At 45.3% G+C, this 27,626-nt stretch overlaps 1 protein-coding gene and 1 long non-coding RNA gene across 8 annotated transcripts in view; both read right to left on the bottom strand.

Annotated features, from left to right (window-relative positions):
- Positions 1-27,626, bottom strand: part of MAP2K5 (mitogen-activated protein kinase kinase 5) — a 140,684-nt gene that overhangs the window by 36,818 nt on the left and 76,240 nt on the right. For 3 of the 7 annotated variants that reach the window (XM_031505717.3, XM_085589037.1, XM_085589042.1), the window contains 3 exons: positions 15,353-15,382; positions 1,651-1,677; positions 1,300-1,332 (listed from right to left, as the gene is read on the bottom strand). In XM_031505717.3, coding sequence (XP_031361577.1) covers positions 1,300-1,332; positions 1,651-1,677; positions 15,353-15,382 — 90 coding nt within the window. Of the gene's footprint in view, positions 1-1,299; positions 1,333-1,650; positions 1,678-5,414; positions 10,670-11,969; positions 14,495-15,352; positions 15,383-27,626 lie in introns of those variants that run through there. The other 4 variants (XM_085589039.1, XM_085589038.1, XM_085589041.1 and 1 more) reach the window with 3 other exon arrangements.
- Positions 17,912-27,620, bottom strand: LOC146766557 (uncharacterized). The gene is made up of 3 exons (XR_014957722.1): positions 24,168-27,620; positions 24,108-24,127; positions 17,912-23,984 (listed from the first exon to the last, which is right to left on the bottom strand). It is a non-coding gene; the product is annotated as an uncharacterized LOC146766557 (long non-coding RNA).

Genomic DNA, 27,626 nt, shown 5'->3' with positions numbered 1-27,626 from the left:
GGGGACAACAGAAAGGAGCACTTGGTGTTGCCCTGACTTTTAAAAGTGGTAATTTTTCTTTTAAAGTTCTTCTGAAAGTTTTAAAGGTATTTAAAAAGTTTCCCATGCCTTCTGATGTTTACGTATTTCTACTGGAGCTCTCACACACTGTCAATAATGATTGTTTTGCATTCTTCTTTGTGGGAGGAGAGAATTGATGGGCTGTTGGTTTGACCAGTGTGTTTGGAGAGGTGGCAGCTTCACCCTCCAATCCACTGTCACTTTTGGAATTCTATATATCGCGAGGTCAGAAAGAAAATTTGGTCTTTTCCTGTTTTGAGCTCACCAAGCCTCTGTGTGCTCATTTCGTGTCCAACAGCGCCAGCCTTGGCTCATCCCAAACTCAACAAAACTTGCAGGGACAGGCTGGAAGCAGCTGGATGACTTCAGGCAGGTTTTGGGCACATCAGCACCCAGAACTCAACCTGAGGAGCTGGAAACGACCTCCTGCTGCAGGCTGAGGCAACTCTTCAGAGAGTGGCGTCTCCTTTTTTCCTCATGGAACTCTCTAATTAGCACTATCGCCTCATGAACATTAAAAACCAAGCAAACTCCAGTTGTGTGACAGCACACCATTTGCAGCCTTTTAAAAAGGATCCAAGTGGCGATACAGTTATTAAAGAGATTTCAGCCTCTTGGCTTTGAGCTGCTTCTTTTCAGGGAGGGGAAAAACCTCCACTTTTTCAAGGATTCTGGAAGGTTTTTCACGTGTTCAGAAGACAGAGGTCTGCCCTCAGCCATCTCCTCATTGTTCAGAGGGGATGGATGTGGGAGGGATGTGGGAGATGCAAGGAGTGTTCCCCTCCAGAAATGTGAAGTTTTGCCACTGAAACCCAGTGTCCTGCTCACACCTGCATCTCCTGCATCCCAGTATTTAATTGTGGCCTTCTGGTTGAACAGAGACGTTTGGATGACATTCAGGTGCTTAACCCTGATTTTCCCTCCTGGTTAAAATGTCCTTTTTGCCCATCAAAACCTCCTTAAACACACCCACATTAAAGGTTTGGTTATCCCTGTCCCACAGCTCCCGCGACGAGGCTGCGGCTGCCTTGTGAGACCCCCAAATCTTGGATAAACTCAATATTTAGAGCAGAAAAGCAGCAGAGAGTGGGACCAGGCCAGTTCATGTGTGAGAGCTCCGAGCTGCAACTTGTGCTGGCGAGGATGTTGGGCATTGTGCTTCATTAGGAAACAAAATATAAGCTTTCCACTCCATTAGGAATGACTTTAGGAGTGAAAGCACATAAGACGACGACTCACCTCATCAACAATGCACTGCAATAACTGGAGAGGCTGCAAAGGCAAGGAGAGAGGGGGAAAAAAAAAAGTATTAGACTATATGCAATATCTTTACAGTGGAGTGGAAAGAAAAAATCATTAATGCAATAAAATATAGCAAGATTAATCAACGGCAGCAAACTCTTATCAAAACATTGATGCTCAGGATGTTCTATTATTTCTAATGGTACCTAATCTAATACAGGCAGTTAAAGGTTTGCATTTTCTTCAAAATGCAATTTGCTAAGTTTAAAACAAGGCATTCAAGCATGCAGAGGGAGCAGCCATCAGGAAAAAGAAAAGTGAATTTTTTTCTGAACTCATAAAGCTTACCATTAAAGATCCCTGGTTTTTCTGAATCTGAAAAAAGACAATATGTAATTAGCATGTCATAATCAAAATGACTCACTTGGACACATTATGATCACTGAGAGAAAATTATTGCATCGCTGGTGGCAATTTGTGGGCATGTGTTAACACAATTTACATAATGAAAATACACAAATGTTAATAGCTTGCTTCTCATTTATAGGCGAAAGTCAGCAGAATGTTAATTTCACACAACACTTTTTAGTACCCTCCAGGTTGTATTAGAATAGGAAGAAAAACCATAATCCATTTCAAAAGGCTGTTTACGATTCAGATATAAATAATGTTTTATATTGCTAGATTGTGAACACTGGGCTTAATGTTGCAATCATTGCTAATGTTATGAAGCTCACTCTTTTTAAATTAAAAACCGATTTATTTAAAATTGAAATTAAATCATAGTCAGAAATTAGAATTTTGGATTACTGCCAGGCGCTGCTCACAATCCCTTTTTTGTGAAGAAAACTTTAATTATGTGGTTGAAGTATCTACTGCTGCTCAGGAAAGCTTTTAACACTCCACTTTTCCCCAAGTTTTTTATCCGGTTTTCCTCGGACTCTGAGCAGAGCATCACCATCGAGGAGATGGGGAAGTTTGGGGAACTTTGTGTTGTTTTAAACTGAAAAGGGGAGATTTAGCTTCGAGCCTTTCTGAATTTCTGAACAACCTTGGGGAGAAATCCACCCACAGTTTGGAGGAACAGAACCTCCCGCTGCTTCCAGAGCTGCAAAATCCCCCGACCCACGTTCCCCTGGATGGAAAAAACAGAAACAAAGGCAGATCCCAGCACAAGGAACGAACCACAAAGCACAGAGGGGGCACTTTGTGTAAAACACTGAATTTTGGGGTGCTGCTCCCCCAGCACTTTCCAGGACACCCCGTTTCTGATGGCTGGGGTGATTCATCTCCTGTTTCTAATGGCTGGGGTAATTAATCACCTGTTTTCCCCCAGCACACGCAGAGTTCTTGGCAACCCAAAGAGAACCTGATCCTCAGTGAAAAAGCTCTTTTCTAACCCCCATCCTCTGCCTTGCCCCTTCCACTCCATCCTCGGCCTGCCTGGTGCCAGGATGATCCATGTTTGGGCTCCCAGCAGCTCTGGGAGCTCTTTCCCATCCCCAGGCAGGGGCAGGATCCTCCAGGACCACTTTTCCAGCTGTAAAATCAGAGAGGAGGGTGAAGACCAGCTGCTGTTCCACACCTCCACTCTTCTATTACTCTATCAGCAGCACACAAAGTTCCTGAGTAAAATTCTATTTTTTCTAAGGAGGAAAATCCAACAGCAAATAGGCAGAAGGAGCCCATTATATATTTTAATCGTCAATCTCCACTATTACAATCCAACAGAATAAATCCGCTGGTTTTGCTAATAAGCGAAATATTCCGTGGCTATAAAAACCCTTTTGTTTTTTTTTTCCCCCTACTTCACTTCCAGATGTTAAATGACAAAATAGACCGAGCTTATTCAACAGGGATAATTTGGAGCTTCTTTACATTAGAGCACAGGAACAGTTTTTTAGCCAAACAGATCATCAGTCACATTTCCTTCCTGGAAAAATAGCTCTTGTCACGGGAAGGCATCGAGGTGGGGTCACACGGAGCGGCCCCAACACGGGGATGATTGCATCCAATTTCAGGGCAAGATTTAAAATATCATTTCCAATAAAAGCGCTCGGCCCTCCTAATGAAAAATCAAGCAACACAAATCCAAGTGTTAGGGAATTCTCCCCGTGACACCGGCGCCGGAGCCCGGCCCAGCTCCCACACACGTCGTTACCAGCCTTTATTGCACAATTCCGACGGCAACAAATTATTTGGAGATCATCTTCATCAATTTTGCATCGAGGTGGCTGTGCCACTACCTGGAATTGATTCAAAACGCTCACGACGCTCAATTGCTTTTTAACGCCGCTACCCGGCGTAGCGACGTCGCCGCCGCTTCCCTCGCGTCCGATGATGCGACATCATTGTAATTGATTAATTTTCTCAATTAAACCAGGCTCCTGCGCTCTCCTCCCTGCAATGCCACCGAGGCTCCCCAGCTGGATGGATTGCCCCTGCTCCCTGCCTTGGATGAATGGCTGGCGAGGCCGCGCTCTGCTCTCCTCCTTCCCTCCGCAAAGCCGCGGCCGTATTTTTCAACTTGGGAGCGGGGCTGAACTTGGCTGTGTTTCTATGAGGCAGATTTTTCACTGCTAAAACCACCCTTGTTTACCTTTTCCCCATTACAGGGCAGCTCCCAGCACCATAAAGCAAAGCCGAGCGGCGACAACTTTACGGCCGGGGCTCCTCCTCTTGCCCACAGTTCAGGGAAAAGGGAAGCAGCAGCGTTGACAATGCTTTAAAAAGGCTCCTCAGAAAATGGCCCATTTTTGTCTCCTCCCCAAAGTGACAGGATTTTGTGCATGACTGGGAGACGAGAGGTTCTGGAGGTGGCTTCACCTCCAGGGATCCGAGTGCAAGCGGCTGCAGCGCAAAAGTTGGAAAATTCGAGGTGCTCCTACCCCGACGTGATGCCCAAAAAAAAACTTGGGGAGTGAGGAGATGGTTGTGTTTTCAGGGTTTCCACGAAGAATTTTAAACAGTGAAATGGTAGCAGTGGCACAGGAAAACCCAGAGTGAAAAGAGGACCAAAAAAAAAAAAAAATTAAGCAGATGTTTTGAGAGCACCAAGGAACACTTTTGATATCCTTGTTACAACATCCCGTGTCCAGCTCTGGGACCACTCAGCTCCAGGAGGTCATGGAGCTGCTGGAGCAATTCCAGAGGAGGACACGGAGCTGGGAACGTTCCCCTGGAGAAGGGAAGGATCCAGGGAATCCTCAGAGCCCTGGGAATGTTCCCTGGAGAAGGGAAGGATCCAGGGAATCCTCAGAGCCCTGGGAATGTTCCCCTGGAGAAGGGAAGGATCCAGGGAATCCTCAGAGCCCTGGGAATGTTCCCCTGGAGAAGGGAAGGATCCAGGGAATCCTCAGAGCCCTGGGAATGTTCCCTGGAGAAGGGAAGGATCCAGGGAATCCTCAGAGCCCTGGGAATGTTCCCTGGAGAAGGGAAGGATCCAGGGAATCCTCAGAGCCTGCAGGAGCTCCAGGAGAGCTGGAGAGGGACTGGGGACAAGGGAATGAGGGACAGGACCCAGGAAATGGCTCCCACTGCCAGAGGGGAGGGATGGGTGGGATTTTGGGAATTGGGAATTCCCGGCTGGGCTGGAATTGCCAGAGCAGCTGTGGCTGCCCCGGATCCCTGGAATGTCCAAGGTGAGGCTGGATGGAGCTGGAGCACCCAGGGCTGGTGGAAGGTGTCCCTGCCATGGCAGGCCTGGAACGAGCTGAACTTTAAGATCCTTTCCCAACGAAAGCATTCCAGGATTCCACGATCATTCCTGCTCGGAAAAGTCACTTTTAGCCTCTCTGCACCAAGACTCTCCCTCAGCCACATCTCTGAGCCCTGCCCACCACCAACCCTCCCTGCTCAGAAGCTTCTCCAGCTTCCCCAAACGAACTGGAACAGCCTGAACCTGCAGGAACAGCTCTGCCATTTGATATTTTTGAACCTGCCTTGGATTTTCTGGATTTTTACCTACTGCATGCCACGATTTGCAGAAACGGGGAAACGATCAATACATCTGTCCCATTCTCAGAGCATTTCCCAGGCCGCGGAAGACCAGTGGAACTTGGATAAACCACTCCAGAAAGCAAAATCTCCAAAAAGCACTTTTCTTTTTCCCCCCCTGCCCCCCTCTCCCCGCAATGCTGGCTAAAAATGCCAAAGTTTGTCTCGTGCTTCGTCTCCTATTTAATGAATGCCTCTGGTGATGGAAGGCAACTTCTGAGAGACCATCAGGTTATTTTTCTGTCTCCATGGAGATCGTGGGCCGGGAGGTGGTTGAGAAGACCTCTCCCATCCCTTTCACCAGCACAATCAAGGAAACTCAAATGAATCCACCCCGGGTAACTTGGAGGAGTCGCCAGCTACAGCTTTAATTTTCGCTTTTACTCCCTGGAATTAGGACTTGCCCTGGAGCTCTTGTTTGAGAGATTTGCAGGTGACCCGGGGTTAGATCTTCCCATAGCAGTTAACAAATTTTCTCTTTACATATATACTGCTTTCCAAGCTCCTGATAGTGTTTTTTAATAGAAAAACCCATCCGCCAACAAATCATACAGTTACGATTTTTAAGGGAGGCTACACACGACAACATTTATTTTCCTGTGGATTTTAAAAGCAGATGGAAGTTATTTTTCTTCTGTACAAATGAGGGTTGAGTTTTAAGAGCAAAAATGTGTCCTACTGACAAAAGCTTTATCTTTGCCCTGATATAAAAGGTAAAGGAATATCTAAATATTCTGGTTTCCATGGGGGCTTCACCGCCATTCCACAATTCCTGTGGAATTAAAGGATAATCTTCAGATATATTTTACAATTTCTTGCAAAATTGCAATTGCTGATACTTCTGCAAGAAGTCAAAGCACCAAACCAGTGAGAATGACTCCCCCTAATTTGTTCCTGATATTCTAAACACCCTTCCCCATCCCCATCTGGGGATTTTGCAAATGGCAAACTTCAATCACTGTCACAAAACATTAAAAAAAAAAAAAAAAAAGAATAAAATTACTTCAAAATAAAATAATAGACAATTCACAACAACCTTAATATTAAATATATTCTTACAATTATATTACGCTGCTTTTCCCCAAGGTCTCCAAACAAATTTATATAAAGAGATTATTTCATCCACCATTGAACTGCAGCCACTTCTCAGAGAAATCTCTTTACCAGAGTTTAGGAACACAATTCAACAAAGTGGGCATGGAAAGCTCCACACTGCTGGAAGGATTGTGGTGGCAACAACTCCTCCCAGCAATAATTTCCACACCAGAGCAGAACCAGAACACCCTGACAACAAATCCCTTGGTCAGCAGGAGCAGGGACAAGGAGAAAAAAAAAAAACAACCAAATTTAGCAAATTGCTGTTGAAAATCTTCAGTGATTTAGGTTGGAAAAGGTCTGCACGATGACAGAGTCCAACCATCACCCCAGATGTTGGCAGGCCTCGTTGCCAGCACCACAAAAAGTGGGTGAGGAGAACAAGGAGTGGTCAGACAGACACCAAAGAAAGAACTGGGTTTTGTTCCACCCAGATCTCGCTTGGTGTCACCCGAATGACAACAGAGAGGAACAGCAGGAGAACTTTTTGGACACCAGGAGAGGGAAAGTGAGCACGACTGAGCAGGAAGACAATGATGGAATGCTCTGAAGCATCCAATAAAAAGCTCCAAACCTCCAAAACTCCGCAAACATCACGGTGGGGTGGCCAGGAACCACTGAGGGTGATCCTTCCTCCCAGTGCCTCAGCCTGGGCATCCCCAGGGAGCTGTGGGACGGTTCAGAGGAGAATCCCAACAGTCAGAAATCCAGAGAGAGCAAACAAACCTGGAAACGGAGCAGGGACACCACAAGCACCACCGCTCCTGCATCCCTGCTCCGTGTTCACTCACCACTGCCCTCAGATCCTGCAGCATGGAAAAAATTCCAGGAACAAAGCAGAGGAGCAGATCTGAGGAGCTGAGAGCCTCCAGCAGCAGATGAATTTCCATGAGGATTGTCCCTGCTCCTGAGGACACCCCTGCAGGTCCCTCCGGGCTTGGAAATGAACAGGTAAAATGGTGATTGCTGAAATGTCTCCCCCTTTGAGCCGTCTTAAAAACCCACATCTTCCTCTGAGGAGCTGCAAAATCAGCTGTGAACCCCAGGGACAGCTGAAGGGGAGTAACCCAGAGCAAAAATAAAAATTTGGGTTCACCAGGGGAGTTTTCTGCCCAAGCTGAGGCACCCCCATCCTCTCCTGTGTCTCTGGGCTGCTCACAGAGGGTTGTGCTGCACCCTCAGGAATCAACCCCAAATTTCCATGGGATGGGCAGGAGAATGGAAGCCCTGGAGATGAGGGAAACACCCGCCTAGACCTTAAAATTATCCACTCCTCATCTGGAGGTTCCTGCCTTTGCTGAGAAGACCCTGGGGCTGTGGGAACACATTCCCGAGCCTCTGGCACAGCCCAGACCCTGGCACGGCCGCGTCCTTCCCCACGAGCTCTGAGGAGCAGGAGATGGTGGGAACCCGAGCTCCAGCCTGAGCTCCCACAGCTGCAGCCCTGCCCAGGGAACGCCCCGGGAACGGGCACAGGAGCAGCGGGCTCCTCTCTGGTCATCTCCAGGGAGGAAACTGCTCCTCGCCCAGGCCACCAGAGCGCTGCTGGGCTGCCCCGGGATCCCTGAGGTGTCCTAGGCCAGGCTGGGATAGTGGAAGATGTCCCTGCCCACGGCAATGATATGGTTTGAAGGTCCCTTCCAACCCAAACCAGTCTTTGATGAGGATGAAATTCCAGTAAATCCAGTATTTCCCCATGGTTCTCCAAGGGCCACCTGAGCCACCCCAAGCACCCAAATCCCTCTGCAGCCCTTCTGCCCCAGGGAAGCTCCAATCTCAGGTTTAAGGCCCCATCCAGGCAACTCCTTCATGGGCATCACGGCAGGAACGGGGTTTGGGAGAGGAATTTCAGGGAAATCCTTCATGGTTATTGTGGCAGGAATGGGATTTGGGAGAGGAATTTCAGGAAAATCCTTCATGGACATCATGGCAGTAATGGGATTTGGGAAAGGAACTTCAGGCAAATCATGGTTATCACAGCAGGAATGGGATTTGGGAGAGGAGTTCCAGGCAACTCCTTCATGGGCATCATGGCAGGAACAGGATTTGGGAGAGGAATTTCAGGGAAAATCTTCATGGGCATCATGGTAGGAACAGGATTTGGGAGAGGAAATTCAGGGAAATCCTTCATGGGCATCACAGTAGGAACGGGATTTGGGAGAGGAATTTCAGGAAAATCCTTTGTGGTTATTGTGGCAGAAACAGGGTTTGGGAGAGGAATTTCAGGCAAATTATGGTTATCACGGTAGGAATGGGATTTGGGAGAGGAGTTTCAGGAAAATCCTTCACGGTTATTGTGGCAGGAACGGGATTTGGGAGAGGAATTTCAGGGAAATCATGGTTATCACGGCAGGAACAGGATTTGGGAGAGGAATTTCAGGAAAATCCTTTGTGGTTATTGTGGCAGGAACGGGATTTGGGAGAGGAGTTTCAGGGAAATCATGGTTATCACGGAAGGAACAGGATTTGGGAGAGGAGTTTCCTTCCAAGCCCTCCAGGGACGTCTCCCATTCCACCAACTCGTGCAGGAGGATCCTTCCAGATCTGCAGAAACCTCTCTGCAGGAATTTCATATTTCATGGAAAGCTGGAGTGCTTTGGGTGGGAAGGACCTCGGAGCCCACCTCATTCCAAGCAAGGCAGAAGAAATCCTGGAACAAATCTGAGCCCTCCTCCCTCAGACTGCCTGGAATTCTTAGGATTAGAGATTAAAAAATACACATCAGCCTTTCAAGCTCCCAAGCCAATAAGCCACTGTTAAAACATACTAAGATCACATTAAAACTTCCTATAAAATCATTATATCAAACTTATTATGAAATTTTACTGGTTACCTCCATTTGTGCACTTGACCGTATTGTTTAAACATTAAATTTACATTTTAAAAATATCAGGAAGATTAAGAGAAATACATAAAATTTCTCTCCTTTTATTTCAGATTTCCTAATGGATCCTTAAAAATTTTTTCTAAAATCTCTCCATTTTCCAGACACAAAAGCACCTCTGGAAAAACAAAACTAAAATCAAATTTCACAGCAAGTTTCTAACAGGCAAATCAAATTCAAGTTCAAACTATTTTCTGGCTATGGAGGAAAAAAATAAAAAATATCTGAAGTAAATTATCAGGAATGATCTATGTGAAACCTACGCTAAGAAATTAGGAAGAGTTTAAAACAATAGCAGATGACTTCAAATATTGCCAGTGATTTCTGGAATATATTATAAGAGCAAAAGGATTTGCAGAAATCTATCATATTTAAGATATTACCCAACAATTTCATCCACTATTTTGGCATTAGCATTTGAACAGTGTTTAATGTCTTTTAAATGGTTCGATGTAATGATAGATCTGGAAGACAAAACATTTCTTTCTTACCAGGAAACATGCTGTAAACAACCCTCAATTTATCCTCCCCAAAGAAATGAATGCTTAAAGGATGCTTCTGCCAATGGGAAAAAAACACCACTAAAATGGTTATTTCGCATCCCAACTTTAACGAAATATTTTTTTTCCCTTGACAAGCTGCTTCCATTTAAATGAAGCCAGGCCGGGTTTGGTCAATAGTATGGATCGCAGAGAACAAAAAGAACCTCCGAGCGCAGCTAACGCAGGGATCAGAAAGCAGCAACTTCATTTCGAGCCAGGCAATCATTTAGCAAAACTACGACAGAGCAAATTAAAATCCACGTTTTCCACGGCAAAGCTGGCACGGGATGAAACCTCCGTGGCAGGAATCGCGGCGAGGGCTGAGGAAAGGGAAAAAAATCAAAGGGAGCACAACGAGATCTGGCGAGACCCTCAGCGTTGGGAGCAGAAATAAAGGAAGAAGTGCAAGAAGCACGCTGCTGAGGATCTGAAAAAGGCCAAGGTGTCCTGCTGGAGGAAGGAGCCGTGTCCCAGGCCCGGGGGAGGCTCATTGTCCCCAGCCCCCGGAGCAGCAGGACCCAGCTGAGCAGCATCGGGCCCCAGCGTTCTGCATTGTCCCTCCCAGGCTGCTCAAAGCCAAAAACAAACCTTTCCCCTACCACGAGCAGCAAAAAGCTCTTTGCTTCCACTGCTTTGTGGTTTTTTTTTTTTTCCTTTTCTCCCTGCTATGTTTTCTCAGGCAGGTCCGCAGTCAGCGCTTTCCTGGGCTGGAAAATTCCCTATTTCCGCTCCTGCATCCTTTGCTGTGGGATTTAAGGATGCTTCCTCCTTTTGAGATCGGGGCTTTGTCATCGTTTTGTTGGACTACCGGCTCTGACAGCCTTGTCTCTCCCACTTTGTGCTCACAGTGCTGGGAAAAAGAAAGGGGGGAAAAGCTGAGAGGGGAAAAAAAAAAAAAATATCAAGGGGAAAATCCAGCTATGACTAAATTCTCCCCTAATTTATTCCTGTTATTTCTCCTGCTGCAAAAATAAACTCTGTTTAGATTAAAAAAAAAGAGCCTTAAATTAAGGTCTCTTGCTCCCACTGCATTTTGAAATAAGTTATTTGAATCCTGGGCTGATCTATTTTAACAAATATCATCTCCCGCGTCCATCACTCCTCCTGTCTTTTTGATCTTTTTTTTCCTACTTATCATGTTCTTTATTTGAAACAGATTTTTAACAGATAATCTCCGCCGTTATAACAATATCTTGCTCGCATTTTATTCAAATAATTCTTAAAAACAGCTTAAAAAGCCGTTTGGAATAACATCAAGCTCTCCATCAATCAAACAGCAAAAATTCCGCTGGCGGTTGTATAAACATCAGATCAACTCCGACGTCTTCAAGGATTTCAGAGCAAACCATAAAAAACTCCATTAACTTCTGACAAAGAATGCAAATTAATCACAACATGGGGTGAAATGAAATTAAAGGCTCTTTTCTAATCAATGACAAGGCAGGATGAAATATTTGGTGCCGGGATGCTCCCGATTTTTTTTTTTTGGTAATTTTTTAAATTATTTTTTTTTCTTCCTTGGGTGGAAAAGGGGGATTCACCCGGGGTGGCTCTTTAGCCCTCCCCATCCCTACAGCGATCTGCTTACAAGTCGCCCCAGCTCCACAAAACACACTAATCATCCGAATCTCAGGTGCATCCAATTTGTTATTCACACTCTCTCAGTGCCAGGGAAAAAAAAAAAAAAAAAGAATTAAAAAAAAAAGGGGAAAAAATAAAAAAAAAAATAAAAAAAAAGCCTGGCGTAGACAGATGCACCGGGAACCTTAAATGACAGTTTTGGCCTCCGGAAGTGCGATCACTACAGCAAAATCTAGTACAGCCTCCAGGTGAAATGTCTGGAGCTCCATATGGAGCAGGGAAAATTAACAACAAGATGAAAATCGCTGTAGCAGCGGGGAGTCGGAATTTAACAAAAAAAAAAAAAAAAAATGGAAAGAGGAAAAAAAAAATAAAAAAAAAAAGAAGAGGGGAAAAAAAAATTTAAAGATGAGGCAAGAGAAGTAATAAATTAATGGGGTGTGAAAACATTCAAAGCTTTACAATACCAGGGGCAGTATTTGCTCAGATTTGGGGGGGGGGCAGCAGGATGGGAAGGGGGAGCACGGGATGGGAGGGGGTGGAATGAGAGATGGGAATATTTTTGGTGGTTTTTCCTTTTTTTTTTTTCCTTGCTTTTTCCAGGTCGTTTTCATCTAATTTATTAAGAGAAGGCCGGGATTGTGTTTTTCTAAATGTGAAAGTCTCTTAAAGGCAGTGGTGGTGGTCCTGCAGCTGATGAAATCCGAGTGCTGCCTGCTCCTTTGGAATATTTCCCTGATGGATGCACCACCCCTTTAACACCCTGCTTTGTATAAACTTTCACTACAAGCCAAGAATATTTAGTGGGCAATCCTTTTCATTTCTCCTAAATTGCATTATCATTAAACAAATCATTGCCCCCGTCCGTGGTTTTTATTCCAAGATGTGGAACTGCAATCCCCGGGATTCTCTGCGAGGTTTCTTCGGATCTTTGGGGCTCCAACCTCAGATTTAATTAAATATTCAAGGTGCCACGGCCTTCTAGGTTGTCTGGTTTTCTTTCCAGTTGTTTGTGTAAAATCAAAATCATGTAAATTAAGGTGAAACTTTTAAAGGAAAATGGTAAACTTATTTTCCTTGTGTGCCATCCCTAAAAAACCGGATGGGTTATGGACCAGCACCCCTGGAAAAAGGGGTTTCCTTTCTGTTTTTTTAATGTTTTTGCAGAAAATAACTTGATAAAAGAATACTTGTGAGCACTTGCACCATTCTTATTAATTTATAGAGTGGTGCAAGTAAATCCAGGGTGAATTTGCCCTTAAAACTTTCATTTTGTACCCAAGGAAAATCCTACAAGCATCGTTCCCTCCCGTTTCCAAAGGGACTTTTGACATTTTACAAAAGCACCTTCCACGACCACGACAGGAAAACCAACACCCAAACAATGAAACGCACCAAAAATTCAGATATTTACTCCATGTTAAGGCTTAAGGGTTCCCTGTGCAAAGTTTTTAGAGCATGAAAGTCAGTTCTGAGCATCACTATTTGTTATTTCCCTGCTCAGATTGTTCCCTTTTCCTGTTAGATGCTGGTTATGAAGATTATATTTTGTGTATTGAGACAATATTGAGATTATGAAGATTATATTCTGCATAACAAGACAAAAAATATAATTAGGGTGAATAATTATACATGAATTCTAAACACACCTGTAAGGAACTTTACTGACACAGCAGTTGCTCAAAGTGCTTTCAAGAGAAGACTTAATTGTAAAGATTAAATAATGATTAATAAATCAGCAAAATAAACACTTATAAAATAAATACTTATCAAAGACGTGGGAAGTCCTGCCATAAAAACATCCTACTAAAGGCCAGAAAATGAAATAATCATCCTTTAGTTTTACTGGCAGATTGCAGGATGTCCTGAATTTCCACACTGCAGCGATTTCCCCCTATAAATCTTCTTCATTTAAACTGAATTTACACACACCATTTGTCTGTGTCTTAAAAATAAAGGAAAAAGGAAGGGAAAAAATACACTTTTCGCAGCTGCAGCTGGAGACAAACATCCATTTGTGGGAAATTTCAGGTGTTCTCACCCACGTGGCCACACTCTCCATTTTCACAGGGAAGCAGCTTGGAGGATTTAGGGACAAATTCGGAGCCACACACGTGATTAACTCCATTCCCTGAATAACCCCACTGAAGTGAGGAGGAATTACTCAAGGAATGAGCAGAATCAGGCCTTAACTAGGAAAATAAAGAGATTAAAAACCCCTTATTAATTAGCCCCCTAAACAAAGAAGGTTTCTAAAGGTTCTCCTGCCCAGCACATGCCAAAAATACAGAAATTCGCATAAAATCCCTTCTGAAAAGCAGTTGCTTGAAAAGCTTAATAGCCACATTTTAAAAGTTTCACCTCCTCGACTGTTTTGCATTAAAAAATATATACAATTTCATGGGCTACTGCCTTGCCAAATATTCTTTCACAAACCCGATCTGCTTTTTAATTAGAAAAGCAAAAAGCATCTTTAAATTTGGCAGTCGTGGTTTGCTCCCAGTTCAGGGAGACATTTTTGCCTGGAAGCACATGGAATGTCCACGTTCCAACCTCCCTCTCCCATCAGGTTTATTTTGAATTGTGCCCTCATCACTTTGGATTTTAGGTTATAAAACACCTAAACATGACCATCGAGACCCTCGGAGTTCCCCACGCATGGAGGGCTCTTCAATGGAAGTTTCTTTTCCAGTCCTCTCCTCCAAAAACACATTTAAAACCCAGATAAAATATTCCAAGTCTATCATCTTAACGGTGTCAGTGAACATTTTGCAGAGGAAAACAAACAAAAAACAAAAAAACAAACAAAAAAAAAAAGTAAAAAATCAGAATATTTCCACCCAGGCAAAACCTTCCCAAGTCTGTAAAAGTGTCAGGAGAATTTGCTTAAAACAGCTTCTAAAAATGGGAGAGGGAATGAGTCCCAGCCTATTATTCAATAACCATGTTTGTGAGGCATCTGCATAATCTAACCATGCATAAATTAGTATGTGTATTACAACAGTTATTTGCATAATAATAGCAAGTTAATAGATGCTTAAAGAGCACAGACCAACACCACCTTTAAATCAGACATGCCTCCAGGCACTGCGAGCTGTAGAGACCAAGATGCAGAGAACAGTCTTCATAAAACATATGAAAACATTAAAAAACCACATTCAAATAATTCATTTTTTGTCCCTGGACACTTGACTCTTTTCCCCGCCTCTCCCCAGAAAGAATAATTGGAGGAACTGCTGAACAGTTTGTTCCTGTGAATTCTAACATCCATCTCGAGATGAGAATTTCAAGTGATCGCCAGAGCCGGTTCTGGATCTGTTTTGTTCAGAGCTTCGTGGGGTTTTTAAGTGTAAAAAAGTCAAATATTCCGTGGTGATGCAGAGCTCAGCATCCACCCAACCATGGCCACCAGAGATGGGAAGAGTTGTGCCAGCAGCTTCAGGTGGAAACTTAGAAAATACCAGTATTTACAGCAAATGCTAATATTAGGTCCTCTTCAAAGGAAGAATCTGAAGCTCCCTTAAGTATTCCATTCACATTCTATTTTTGAGGGGATTTTAGACCATCGTGCCATTATTCAAAATCAGAACTAAAAATTAAACTATAAGGAAAGGAGCAGATACACCTTCCTGCTTCAAAAAAAAAAAAATGTTGTAAAGACTGGATTATTTTTTAATCTCCCAACAAAACGAACAAGATTAACATCATCCTAATTTTCATTGTCACCAGGGAAAGAAAACAGTTTGGAGAAGAGAATACGAGGGGGGGGGGGGGGGGGGGCAAAAAAAAAAAAATCAATAGAGACTTCTAAATGACTCCTTGCAGCTCCCACTTTTCAATTTAACAGGACAGATTTATTTGTATGTGGCTCAAATGTTCACAATTGCTCTCTGCACCTTCATACATAGGAATGAATGTCACAGTGGCAAACAGCAGTAATGAACAATCTTACCTGAGGATATGGAAACCTCCCAAGAGCAAGCTGGGAAAGGAAATAATATTTGTCTAGTTATAGAGATTTGCATGGAGGGCACATTTCCTTCAAGTGAGAAAAGTACTCAACTCTCAGGATGGTTGGAATTGGGGAAATGGCAAAAAAGGGATTGTGCAGGCACAAAGAGCTGTATTCAGAATGGGTCCCTCACAACCATCACTCCTCATTTTTCCAGGATTTCTGGGTTTTTCCAGCCCTTGTGTCTCCCTTAGTGCCATCATTTGGTTCCCAAATTTGGGCACATTTTCTTTAAGAGAGAAAAATTCTCAACTCCCACAATGGTAGAAATTAAAATGGCAAAAAAGGGATTGTGCAGACACAAAGAGCTGTATTTAGAATGGGTCCTTCACAACCATCACTCCTCATTTTTCCAGGATTTCTGGGTTTCTCCAGCCCTTTTGATTCCCTCAGTGCCATCTTTTGGTTCCCAAATTTGGGCACGTTTTCTTTAAAAAAGTTCTCAACTCTCACAATGGTACAAATCAAAATGGCAAAAAAGGGATTGTGCAGTCACAAAGAGCTGTATTTAGAATGGGTCCTTCACAATCATCACCCCTCATTTTTCTGGGGATTTCTCTCAGTGCCACCCTTTGATGCCCAAATTTGGGCACATTTGCTTTAAGAGAGAAAAATTCTCAACTCTCACAATGGCAGAAATTGAGGAAATGGAAAAAAAGGGATTCTGCAAACACAAAGAGCTGTATTCAGAATGGGTCCCTCACAACCATCACTCCTCATTTTTCCAGGATTTCTGGGTTTTTCCAGCCCTTGTGTCTCCCTTAGTGCCATTATTTGGTTCCCAAATTTGGGCAAATTTCCTTTAGAAGAGAAAAGTTCTCAACTCTCACGTTGTTACAAATCAAAATGAAAAAAAAAGGGATTCTGCAAACACAAAGAGCTGTATTCAGAATGGGTCCCTCACAACCATCAGCCCCCATTTTCCCAGGATTTCTGGGTTTCTCCAGCCCTTTTGATTCCCTCAGTGCCATAATTTGGTTCCCAAATTTGGGCACGTTTCCTTCAGGAGAGTAAAATTCTCAACTCTCACAATGGGACAAATAAAAATGGCAAAAAAGGGATTGTGCAGTCACAAAGAGCTGTATTCAGAATGGGTCCCTCACAACCATCACCCCCCATTTTCCCAGGATTTCTGGGTTTCTCCAGCCCTTGTGTCTCCCTCAGTGCCACCGTTGGATGCCCACGTTCCCCAGGAGTGGAAATGAAACCAGTTCAGCCTCAGCAGGGAGGCCAAGGCTCTGCCTTTGCTGCTAATTATCTGTGATGAGCAGGCAGCTCCCAACTCCCAGAGTCCTCCTTTAAGTGGCTCAGGGTAAAATCTGGGTTACTGAGCTGAGCTTGGTGTCCCCATTGGTGCCAAACCCGAGTGGGATGTGGGGAGAGCCCACAGCACCCACAGAGAAACCTCATCCTTCCTCCACAGCCACTCTTCCAGGATATCGACTGCATTTGCTGCCCCTGCTGTTTTATAAGTAAATTCAGGCATGACAGAGTTATAGTCCCAAAATCAACATTTTTATGGATGTTGTCTCAAAATATTCTACTGGCCATAAGTAATAAACATTCCAAGAGAAATCTGTACTAGGCAGGTTCTCCCACTCGGTGGGAAACCCTGGAAACAGCTCCAGCAAACGCAGCTGCTTGGAGTTATTCTGTCTATTGAGTGGAGGACCAAGGTTTTCAGGGTTAGAACCATGGAATCTTCTGGAAAAGCCCTCTCAGATTGAATCCAACCACCCCCAGCACTTCCAAGGCCACATCCCCAGGTGCCAGATGCACAGAGCTGTTAAATCCCTGCAGGAATGACTCCAGCAGCTGTGCCAGTGCTTGGTGACCCTTTCCATGAAGGAATTTTCCCTGCTATCCACAATTCAGTTCCTCTGGTGCACACAGAGCTGACCCAGGGCACCCAGGGCAGCTCCATTCTGCCTTTCTGGCTTTGCCACACAGGAGCCAAGAGCTGCCCTGCACCCCAGAATAACCTCTGAGAATTCTGATTCCAGCTCCAGAGGAAGGCCCAGCCCAGAGCTGATGGATGCAGTGGATCCATGGATTTCCCATGGATAAACTCATTCTGCTCCCACCATCCTGAGCAAGAGCAGCAGGGCTGAAGGTCGGAGCCACCGTGTCACCCACGCCAAGGGACAAACCCCACAGCAGGGCTGGGCAAAGGCACTGCTCAAAATGTTCTCCTGGAGAAGGGAAGGATCCAGGGAATCCTCAGAGCCCTGGGAATGTTCCCTGGAGAAGGGAAGGATCCAGGGAATCCTCAGAGCCCTGGGAATGTTCCCTGGAGAAGGGAAGGATCCAGGGAATCCTCAGAGCCCTGGGAATGTTCCCTGGAGAAGGGAAGGATCCAGGGAATCCTCAGAGCCCTGGGAATGTTCCCTGGAGAAGGGAAGGATCCAGGGAATCCTCAGAGCCCCGGGAATGTTCCCTGGAGAAGGGAAGGATCCAGGGAGGGCTCAGAGCCCTGGGAATGTTCCCTGGAGAAGGGAAGGATCCAGGGACTCCTCAGAGCCATTCCAGGGCCTGAAGGGGCTCCAGGAGAGCTGGAGAGGGACTGGGGACAAGGGATGGATGGATGGGACCCAGGGAATGGCTTCACAGTGGGAAAGGGGAGATTTAGATGGATTCTGGGGAGGAATTCCTCCCTGTGAGGGTGGGAGGCCCTGGCACAGATGCCCAGAGCAGCTGGGGCTGCCCCTGGATCCCTGGAATGTCCCAGACCAGGTTGGACAGGGCTGGGAGCACCCTGGGACAGTGGGAGGTGTCCCTGCCCCGATGGTCTTGAAGGTCCCTTTCACCCCAAACCATTTTTGAATTCTCTGAGCATTCCCATCTCAGCAAAGCCACTCGGGCCACCCTCAGGGCAGGCTCTGGAAAATGCCACTCCAGAGTTCAACAAAAACCCTTCATTTTCTGTTGTGGGGCTACTGAAACCCATCCTTTACCACCTTCTCCTCTTTTGGGGGCAGCTCCCTCCTGTCCCAAGCAGAAATCTGAGATCCTCAGCAGCTGCGTGGATGTGACAGCCCAGAAATAAACCCACCCATAACGCCCAACAGTTTTCCACGACCACAAGCAGAGCAAGTTCTGATTTTTTTCCCTGAGGAACAGTGAGAAACTCCAGACAGAACAAGCAGGTAAGGATGGCTCTGTGCACAGAGCATCTTTGTGCAGATGTTACTGAAGCAAAACAATCCCTGCCTCGAGGGTGACTCCAAAAAAAAGCATTTCCATCCCCACCGACCACGCCAGGCTCAGCAGGGGCTCCAAGGCAGCAGAAAAACTGGGGGGGAAAGAGCCAGACACAAGTATAAAGTGAATAAATGAAGCACTGAAGGACCCCAAAATGCACCAGCAACAATTTCTTTGGTAAAAGGGAATATTCCTCAGTGAAGCTGGGAGCTGAAACACCCAGGGCCAGCTCCTGTGCCACTTCTGCCTCCCCTGCACCACCACTGCATCCATCTGCTCAGATTTCCTGCCCGCAACATTGTCAAGGTATTATAAATTAAGAAACTTAGCAAAGAGTCTGTAATCTTCCCCGAAATAGCCTGCAGATATGTCACTGTACTAAATGTGTTTCAGATTTAATGAAGCTTTAATGTCCTTTTTAATTTTGCCTGTTTCTGTATCACCAGGGGTCGAGCGAGGCAATCAGCACTCGAGAGGGTGGTTTGGTTTAAAACTAGGAAAAACTCATTTGCTTATGAGTTGCACTGTATTTTCTTAATTAAATTTACTAAGTAAAACGGTTTAAGTTCAGCCAACCAGTGACCTCTGGGTGTAGATTTCGATTTATAAAAAGTGTCACAGTTAAAATAAGGTTGAAAACAAAACAAAACAAAAAGCCCAAACAACAAACAGATGAGAAATTCACTAAAGGGATTTTCAAATTATCATTTGTCTCAAGAAGTCACAGGAACACGAGGAACAAGCCCAGTGCAGGAGGGAAAAACCAAAACCTACCAAATGAACACACTGTCCAAAACTTCTCTGCATTTCAAGGATGAAACTCCAGAACCTGAAACTCTTCTAAGGTATTTTAACAAAAACACAATATTTCAGTTTAAATTAGTTGGGTTTAGGATCTGATCAGTGTTTTATGTCTGGATATTGAGGAGGGAATGCCTGAAATTCAGGGAACTGCTTCCCATTCCCCCATGGACCCTTCCCAATGGTTGGATTTGATGATCCTGAGCTCTTTTCCAACACAACAACAGCAAAAACCTTAATTTTCAAAATTCCAGCGACCCGCAATGGCAGAATGGTGTGGAAACAGAAAGGAGAAGGGGATCAATCACCAACAATTAAGCCAGGAAAACACCTTCTCACCCCATTTCACCTCGGAGCGGCTCCGTGATGCGGCTCCGTGTTTTTAAAAACAATTTAAAAAAAACAACAATTGCTTTTTCTAGCACAGAGGTGGCTCAGGAGGAAGAGCCTCCCCAAGGCTTGGCCAGGGGATGGATGGGTGAGATGCACCAGCAGATTTCAAACCAGGACCTGATAAACTGAGAAATAATCCCAGGTTATGAAAGAACAGAGCTGCAGTGGGTGTGTATATACTGACTTTTACCAAACTATCACAAATTTTTTGTTATAAAAAAATCAAAATTTCTGATGAAGTGTTGATTCAGGAAGAAGCTCTGGGCTGAGCACCAGAAGTAGGGCTGGGAAGCAACTAAAACCTGTTCTCAAACTCTCTTTAGGTGCAGAGAAACGAACCCAAAATTCAAAGCACTTGTTGAAATAATGGAATTTGCCGTTTTAGAACTGAAAAGGGAAATCCAGAAATCTCCCCCTTACACATCACTTCCTCCAGCTCACTTCTTCCTTGCCTGCTGCATATTGTGAATAAAATTACAGCAGCAGCTCTGTCTGGATCCTCTTTGGAAAGTGGCTGAGGGAAGGAAGTTCAAAACGTGTTTTTAGGACACTGAGGCAATAAAGTTTCCCACTTAGATTATTGTCGATGTTGTGCAAGTTGTTTTTTAATTTACAGTTACACTGGAGAGCACGGGATGCTTTTATTCTTAATTTAGGCACATTCCATGTTTCTCAGCATAACTGCAAATTGAAAATAAGCGCTGGCAATATCGCCAGTGATGGAGCTGAAGGAGGACTTTATAGTCTGAAATGTTCTAAAATTTGTTCTTAATTACCTCGTGCACATTTTACACAATTAAATTTCCATCCGAGGATTTTGCATTTAGATTGTGCACTGCAGTTAAACCCTCATTTTCTGGAAAAGCAGCCGCCACTCCGCCACGCTCCAACTTCCAAAAGCAGACTTAAGTACTGGATAACACCAAATTCCCCAGGTGGAATTCCATTCCAAGACCAATTTATACATTCCTAGATAGATGGGCTTCACATCACCTGAAACTCTGCAGGGTATGGACCCTAATAAATATTAAATACCTCAAAAACGACTCCAAGGTTTTTCTTCTCCTCCTAATATCAATTTGCTGTCCTCTTATTGTGGAGGGTTTTGGTTTGTTTTTTTTTTAAATAAAAAATCCAAAAGGATATAACAGCAATTTAGCAGAGTTAAAGTGCTTCTGAGGTTAAACTGACAACAAAGAGGAACAGAAACACAAAGCATCTTGAAGTAGGGTTTCAATTAAATGTGCAGGATTTAGCAATGCAGGGCCCTGACAAAAAAAAAAGAAAAAAAAAAGAAAAAAAAAAAGAGTTACAAATTAATTTAATCTTCTGCCTATAGTTTGCAGCTGCACTCCGAAGTGTCTGGGGCTTAAGAACAAAGCCTTGCAAGGCCTGGGAGTGAGGAAAGCTTCAATTTTTAATGTATAAGGCCATTAGCTGATAACTTGTGGAATCTGCGACCCCTGCGGAGGGGCAGGAGCGGCAACGGAGACGGATGAAGTGACAGATTTGTTGGTGGTGGCCAGGGCTGGGAGGGGGGAAGGTTATTACCACCACCAGAAAAATGCCCTAATAACCTCTGGGACATTCCTTGGCTTGAGCAGATGAGTTCCAGCTCCGTCACGGAGTAAAAAAAAAAAATATATATATATTAGAAATCAAAGCTTAATTCGCCTTAATTAAAGATAATTAGTTTCACTTTGATTTCTTTTAAATATGAGCTACAGGAAATGCAGTGGCAGCTCAAGGCTGCAGACGATCAGGGTTAAATTGCACATTTCTGCCTGGCCACGGATCCTGGCTATCAGCAGGTTTTCACTGCTGCATCCTCAAGGGTGACGCCGGGAATGGCAGCGCCTTTTCTGCAGGCTGGGCCAGGCCTTTCCAGGGAAAGGAGCAAAATCTCCACAAGTGCTCCAGGAGGGTTCATTTGGTTCCTTGCTCCAGCAGAGGGGCTTTGTGCTTGGCTGCTGGCCGGGTTGAAATTCGGTACAAAAAGGGAGAAACGGGTGAAATGCGGCCGTGCTGGTGGGAATGCAGCTCAGCTTCTGCTCTCCCCCAGCTCTTGTGGAGCAAAGGTTCATCTGCCAGGAGAGGCCATGAAATCTTGGGAAAAGGCAGGGAAACAGCCTCAGTTTTTGACTCTTTAAAAGCAGAAATAGCTATAGAGTAAGAACAGGAAACAATCGAGTGATAGAACCCTGGAATGGTTTGGTGGGAAGGGACCTTCTGAAGATCCTCCAACCCATCCCACCACGGGCAGGGACACCTCCCACCATCCCAGGCTGCTCCAAGCCCTGTCCAGCCTGACCTGGGACATTCCAGGGATCCAGGGGCAGCCCCAGCTTCTGTGCCAGCACCTCACCAGCCTCACACATAAAAATATAAACACATAAAATGCATTCTGTTCCATCCATTAAATAACCTTATGTATAAAACACCTTCCAAACACCCACAGCTGATGTCATCCCTTTAATTGTCCCCTCAGCCTGGGTGGAGAACTGGATTATTTATTTCCCTGCCCACAGCGGCCTAGGAGCAATTGCTGAGCAACAATGATCCATCGAGGTCTCAACCCGTGCAAACTGTACCTAAACTTCCACTTTATTGCAGCTTAGTTCACAATCTTCACCTAATATAGGGTTACATCCCAGTGCAGCAGGCGGATAAATCATCCTGGAATATTACTCTGGCTAAGTTTAGCTGGGAGTGGAGCATATGTGCTTCCGAGTCACTGAAGCACAGGCCCATAAAATACACTAATTACTGGAAGTTCTGGTCACTGAGTGATTGATAGCGCTCTGCCAGGCGACTTCCCCGGCTGCAGCTCGTGTGAGGGGCCTCCCCCAGCACACAGCAATTATTAATTCATGACCCAACCCTCGGGCACTGCTCCCTCCACTGCCAGTCCCACCAGCACCAGGCTGGACCTGGGCTGTCCCCACCCCGCTGGGTGATGGAGGTGGGAGAGGGAGCAGAGGGAGCAGCTCTGCTTGGAGAGGTCAGCCCAAAGAGCTGCAGGGGATGGGATCGTCAAAATCATCCAAAAAAATGCAGCTTTTTTTGGCCCAAGAAGGAGTTTGTGAAGTGCATCATTCCGCACGGAATGCCTGAGACTCCATAAATATTCCTCAATCAGGAATCCTCAAATATTCCTCGATCCTTGCGCCCGGCTGAGCACAAGGAGGTGTCACCAAGGCACCAACATCACAGCTCTGCAGTCCCTAAAACCTGAGAGCCACCAGGTGAGTCTCCTTGCAGCAACATCAACAACAAAAAGTGGTTTTTATATCCTTCCTGTCCTTAATCCTAAAGGGAAGGTGTTGCCTTTCCCCTACTGGTACAACTTGAGGCTGTTTCTCCCAGACCACGACAAAAATTAGGCTGTGCCACCAAGATTTGGGTTTCAGATTCTTCCTTCACCACCTCCAATCACAGAATCCTTTATGCTGGAGCAGACCCTGGAGAGCACCAAGTGATGCTACAGCAGCACCAGACCCTGTCCCTGAGCAGAGAGCACCCCCAGAACCTGCAGGACCTCCCTCAGAGCAGCTCACAATCCTCACCTGCTGTTGGAATCTGAGGTGTTGATGATCCCGAGATTGTAAAAGTCTCTGTCTGTCAGCCCCGTTGCCAAAGAAGAAATCATAATTGGTCTGTGCTGGTTCCAAGGTTGTTTATTCTGTTTATCTCTCACATGTTCTGCTGCCCTGCCCAGCTCTGTCCTGCAGGGCAGCGTGTGGGGCTCTGCCCTCAGTGGGATGTGACAAACATTCAATACCAGAAACTCCCTGGGCTGCATTTACAAGAACGTGCCAATATCTGTCACCTACGTTGGACAGTGTGTCCCCAGCCTGAACCAACAGAAAAATGCCAACACCACAGTGAGACATGGAGGGCATGAAGAAGGAGAAAAAGGACAAGGCACACCCAATTTCCTCCAGCTTGTCCCCTTTGGACCCCTCGTCTAGAATCCTAAAATTTTACTTTTGCACCTGTGCCACACTTAATTATTACTGATATCAAACCCTCAGAGCTGGTAATTGATCCTGCAAGATTGAAAACTCTTTTCCATGGACAGAGATCACAGCCAGTGCCTCTGGGGGCTCTGTCCAGGGGGTTCTGAGCCCTGCCAGGGTCCCAGGGCAGCCAGAGGGAAACCCTGGATTCCCACAACCTGGAATACACAATCCTCACCTGGAGCACACAATCCTCACCTGGAGCACACAATCCTCACCTGGACACACACACAGTCCTCACCTGGAACACACAGTCCTCACCTGGAGCACACAATCCTCACCTGGAACACACAGTTCTCACCTGAAACACACAGTTCTCACCTGGAACACACAATCCTCACCTGGAACACACAATCCTCACCTGGACACACACACAATCCTCACCTGGAGCACACAGTTCTCACCTGGAACACACAGTTCTCACCTGGAACACACACACAATCCTCACCTGGAGCACACAGTTCTCACCTGGAACACACAATCCTCACCTGGACACACACACAATCCTCACCTGGAACACACAATCCTCACCTGGACACACACACAATCCTCACCTGGAGCACACACACAATCCTCACCTGGACACACACACAATCCTCACCTGGAGCACACAATCCTCACCTGGAACACACAATCCTCACCTGGACACACACACAATCCTCACCTGGAGCACACAATCCTCACCTGGAACACACAGTCCTCCCCTTTGCTCCCAAGCTGATGAGATGTAACTGATCCCACACCTCAGACAGCTCAGAAGGAGATTTGAAACCTCCCCTCCTCGACCAGTTTGACTCCAGTTTTATCAGTCAAACACCCTCGAGACTGAAGAGCTTTTAGAGAGCTGCTTCCCTTGGAGCATCCTCTCCCAGCATTTCCTTCTCCTCTCTGTGGGCTGAGGGCTCTTCTGCAGCTCCCTCTGTGCCCCCACCCGAGTGGGATGGAGGGTCTCAGCTCCAGCACTCTGGCAGTGCTCGGGTGTGCCTCAAGTACCGAGGCAAGGCACTTTTGTTGGGTAATTCCTGATTTTCCTGTGTCTGAAATGCCTGATGGCTTCTGAAGAGATTGCTAAGAACCCTTGAAAGCTCCTGCAAAAGCACAGCTACTGCGAACTCTGGCCACCAAACACTTCAAATCCTCAATCTGGGAGTTTTAAGAACTAATATTAAAGAACTAATGCATAAGAGCTATTATTAAAACCGATGCACAAATTCCTTTTCTCTGGGGGAGAGGAACAGTGATGATCTCTGTAAGAAAATCTAATTTTCAAAGGGGACCTGGAACACAGAGGGCAGTGGGAAGCAGAGACCTGGACGTGACACAGAAGGAGCAGCAAAAAGCCAAGCACATGAGCTTCTGCTTCCAAAATTTACTTGGTTTTGGGCATTAGCAAATTGCTTTCACTTCCTGAATTTAAACGTAACACCGACTGTATCTGGAGATAAAATGGCAAATATCACAGAATCCCAGGGTGAGGGGGCTTGGGAAGGACCTTAAATTCATTTCCCATGGGCAGGGAACCTTCCACCACCCCAGCCCCATCCAAGCCAGCCTTGCTGCTGCTATTAAACCCCAGCCAGGTGGATTTTTGGATGTTTGACAGGTCACTTGTGGATTACAGCTAGGATCAGTCATATTGGAGAGTAACAAGAAATATTGGGCAGTTTAATTTCTCCTCCTGCGCAGGACACAGCTCCTGGAGAGAGGGAATGGGCACAGGGCTCCCCCAGCCCAGCCTGGATGTGTTTTATGGCTGAGTTAGGAACCCTGCAAAAACAGCTTTTAGCAATGAAAATGCTGACACAGTGGGCAGTGTAGTGACAGCAATGGCACGGCTTTAAATTGAACTTGCTTTGTCAAGCCAAGAGCACTTAAATAAAACACGGGAAAACCTCATGGAAACACACAAACTATTTGTGGTGGAACACTTCCGAACAGTTTTTCTGGGTTATGGATTCAATTCCATTCCCTTCAGAAAAATCCTGAAGGAAGAAAGGCAAACTCAAAAAAATGAAGTGACAAAAATTGATTGTAACGACAATAATAATAATGATGATAGCGATAATACATAATAATGGTGATGATATAGCTGCATCTCTAATTTCATTCTATTTTAATCTAATTTTTAATTTTTTTTTTAATTTCTGAGGGGATGACTGAGCACACTCAGACCCCTCTTGCCTCAAAGGGAACACAAACACTCCCCATTTCTCAAAACTTAGGCAGGACTCCCAGCCCAGACTTTCCCCTCTCTCCTCCCAGCTTTTCTGGGGCAGTTTCCTCACCCTCCCAAATGCCACTTCCCACTTCTCATCACACACAGCTCTGCAGCAAAGAAATTCCAGAGGTTTTTAAGGGCTCAGAAGAGCATTAAAGAAAATGAGAAGATTTCCTGACAATTTTACATCCTCACCTGCCAGCACAGCCCTTGCTGCCTCGATCCCACAAGATATTTCCTTTAAATTAAGACATTTCCTTTAAATGAACACCCAGGTGTGGGGCTGGAGCACGACTTCACTGAGTGCAGATGACTTTAAATCCTTCAGCAAACACCAGCTCCTCTTTTTAACAGCAGCAAGAGCGTCCCCACTCCCAATCCCCACGTCAATAGGGTGTTACTTTAATGACAGTGACCTTGTGTGGCTCTTGGAGCACCTTTTTCACCTTTTTTGGAGGCGTTTTTCTAAGGCACTGTCCTTGTTTTCATCATTTAACATCACTCAGAGCACTTCAATCAAGCTGCTGCTGGTGGGAGAGGCCCCGGAGGAGCAGCTGACAAACCAATTAACAAAGCACCCAGACCCCAAAGTGCTTCCTGCACATCTGGCTCAGGAGAAACCCCTGGGAAGGGAGGGAGAGGAAAGCTGGGAAGGTGCAAAACCAGAGGAGGAAATGCAAATTAAAGGAGTTTTACCAACCTGCATGTGGAATCGATGAGCAGCCACTAACAACCCTAAAATAAACTGCAAATATCTTGTGGTGGATCACTGAGCTGCTGGGGCACAGCTTTTAATTCAAAGGAACTGGGAAACGCTTTATTTATAAAATCCTGTGTTTATATCACTCTTTTTATCACCCGCACCACCACAGAGTTATCCTGGAGTACAACCTCAGCCCTTTTTTGGCTAGAATTACTTACAGAGTGAATGGATTTGGTCTGTACCTCTCCCAAAATCCTGAGTGAGGGCTCCCCAGCACCACAAACTGTTCAAATGTGCAGTGAAACAAAAGAAGAGCCCTGCCCTGGGCCACATCAAATTGTGTCACCCTGCCACTCGGGGTGACACTGATTTACCTCATCTGCAAGCACTGGCTCAGCACTCACCACCTGCATCTTGGCCAAAAGGGTTTGGTTTGGCAAGGAATTTCTTGTGTGAAATGTAAAAATGGCTCAGCTCTGGGCAGCAAAACGTGAAATGTGCCGAGATGCAGAGGGCCAGCACTGGGACTGCTAGCTTCATCTTCTGCTAAAAATCCTGGTTACAGTTCACTTAAAAAGTCCAGTTTCACCTTAAAATGAGGAAAGAGGGAGGGGAAAAGAGGGGCAAAAAAGAAAAAAGGAAAAAAGGAAGAAAGAAAAATCCTCCACACTCCAGGCCCTACCTCCTACTGGAAGTTTTATTTGAGTTTTATTTAAACATAGAGCTTTATTTAAGACCTCAAATGAACAAACCCATTCTAAATACAGCCCAAGTGAGCAACAGGTAAAGGCACATCAATTTAGAGGGAACTTAAAGAATAAAGCAAGGTGAAATGGAAATATCTTGATGTTAGAGTTGATCTGAGAGCTCTCTGCATAC

The sequence above is a fragment of the Lonchura striata genome, chromosome 10 (genome assembly GCF_050655825.1).
Source record: "Lonchura striata isolate lonStrDom1 chromosome 10, ASM5065582v1, whole genome shotgun sequence".
Lineage (NCBI taxonomy): Eukaryota > Metazoa > Chordata > Aves > Passeriformes > Estrildidae > Lonchura > Lonchura striata.
Note: the sequence above shows the minus strand (reverse complement) of the source record. Positions and strands in the feature narration are given on the sequence as shown.